Genomic DNA, 1,986 nt, shown 5'->3' with positions numbered 1-1,986 from the left:
TGGAATTCACTCAGGCACAGTAAATCACCTCATGGCACGGAATCTTCTGATAGCCTTTCAGACCCCGTCGTCATCGTAGCCCTTAATTCCTTTGGGTCTCTGCGCCCTGGCATCATCACCTGCACTTTCGGAAAGCCGGAACAGGAGGAAATAATGAGAATCAGCAAGGGAGGGGGCCTAGGGACCCTACAGGTTATTGGGGGTAGAAATCTTAAAATCATTTGCAAAACATCAGCCCTGACACCCACTGGGCGACGAGTCCTTATCTCTTCTCGTGTCCCCGCCCGCTCTAGTTCGCTCCCAGGAAATCTGCTGGCGTGCTCCAGAGCACAGGGGAGGATCTCAATCACAAGGCTCTCGTGCCTGGCACCGAGTGTCAGATCCGGATCTCACCAGCTCCTTGGCGCATTTCCTCGCAGCTGGGGGAGGCCGAGCGCGGACCCCGGAGTCGGCGCCCAAAGCGCGGCGCTCTAGCGCGGGGCGGGCGGAGCGCGCGGGGTGGGTGTGCCGGCGGCGCGCCTCGCCCTCCAGCTGCAGCCCGCGCCGAGCGCGCACGGCCACCGGACGCCCGCGCCTCCAGCATGGAGTGGGAACTCAACTTGCTGCTCTACCTGGCGCTCTTCTTCTTCCTGCTCTTCTTACTTTTCCTCCTCCTCTTCGTGGTCATCAAGCAGCTGAAGAACTCCGTGGCCAGCACGGCCGGGGCGCTCCAACCCGGGCGCCTCTCGCTGCACCGCGAGCCCTGGGGCTTCTCCCGCGAGCAAGCGGTGTGACCCGGGGTGCGACCACCGAGCCGCGCGGGCACCGGGCCGAGTCTTCGCCTGGATTCTCCGTCCGCGCGGCCGCCCAGCATCCAGGTGCGGGGCTCCGCGGCGCTGGCAGATCCGTTCAGGCGGGAGAGGGAGCGGCGGAGGGACCAGTGTCTCTGCTCTTTGACATGCTCGGGTGCCAGGGACGGCGGGTACATGGGGTCTGGGCTGGCGCTGTGCCCTTCGGGAGGGACCCCGAGTTGTTCTGGGACGCGGAGAGATGGAAGAAAGAGGCGATCAGCCTTTGGAGCCCGAATGGCTTTGGGCACCTACAAGCTCTTCTTTCCAGTCCAACTGCATTTTAGCAAGGGGTGGGAAACTAAATTATTCAGATAACTCAGTCCAGCCGCTTCCAAACAAAATCGAATGTCAACCCAAATATCCAAATTTTTGAGAAAGAGTGCGGGCTTTGGGACAGGTGGCAGGAGATCGGCACACTTGAAATATTTCAAACAGGAGACAGTAAATGGAGTTCCGCTGGCGATGCGCAGGGGGGTGGGAGAGAATTCGAGCCACCAACCCCGTCAGTGCCTGCAGTTGCCACGCAGGGTGGGTTTAGAATCTGGGACCGCGCGGGGTGAACGTTACGGCGAGTCATTTGGAAGACGCCTTTGGGTTGGCCGTACGTGACCTTTTGGGAGATGATATGGAGGGCGGGCGAAAAGAGGTACCGTTTGCAAGGTGTGGGGCAACAGGAAAAAAAGGACAGGGGGATGGGTCTGTGGTCTCAGGTTAAATGAGTAGAACAGGTTTTGCGGGAAGATTGACGAGCAGGACTAAACTCACCAGTGTACCCTAAGCACGCTCCGGGCAATGCTACTATAGTTTGGGAAATAACTTCACCATCCAGATGCTTTTTCCTAGATTTATGTCGTCTCACATCCTGGAGCGAGCTGCTGCCCTTGGCGGGTGCGCAGAGGACCGCAGCTGCAGCGACAGCTTGGGAACCCTGCACGAAGGCAGGAACAATGGGAGGTGGAAGATTTGGTAAGCAACGCTGCAAATGGCGAGTTGGGACCACCCATGTTTTCACGTTGCCCCTCGTTAGGGCTAAACTTCTGAATTTTTAGGGCCTAAAAAATTGAGGGGTCATGATGGGGGAAATGGGTCCAATGAAGTAAAGGGCTCTCTGCTACTCAGAACTGGTGAACTACTGGAACCAAGAAGCCGAACTTAC

General features: G+C 58.3%; 1 protein-coding gene across 1 annotated transcript; it reads left to right on the top strand.

The window, feature by feature from the left end:
• The first annotated feature begins 581 nt into the window (after nucleotides 1–581).
• Nucleotides 582–773, top strand: SMIM43 (small integral membrane protein 43). The gene has a single exon (XM_069493461.1). It carries the CDS (start codon nucleotides 582–584, stop codon nucleotides 771–773), a length of 192 nt encoding a protein of 63 aa, XP_069349562.1.
• Nucleotides 774–1,986: the final 1,213 nt, after the last annotated feature.

Source organism: Eulemur rufifrons, chromosome 18, assembly GCF_041146395.1.
Source record: "Eulemur rufifrons isolate Redbay chromosome 18, OSU_ERuf_1, whole genome shotgun sequence".
NCBI lineage: Eukaryota > Metazoa > Chordata > Mammalia > Primates > Lemuridae > Eulemur > Eulemur rufifrons.
This window is presented reverse-complemented; position numbering and strand designations above follow the sequence as displayed.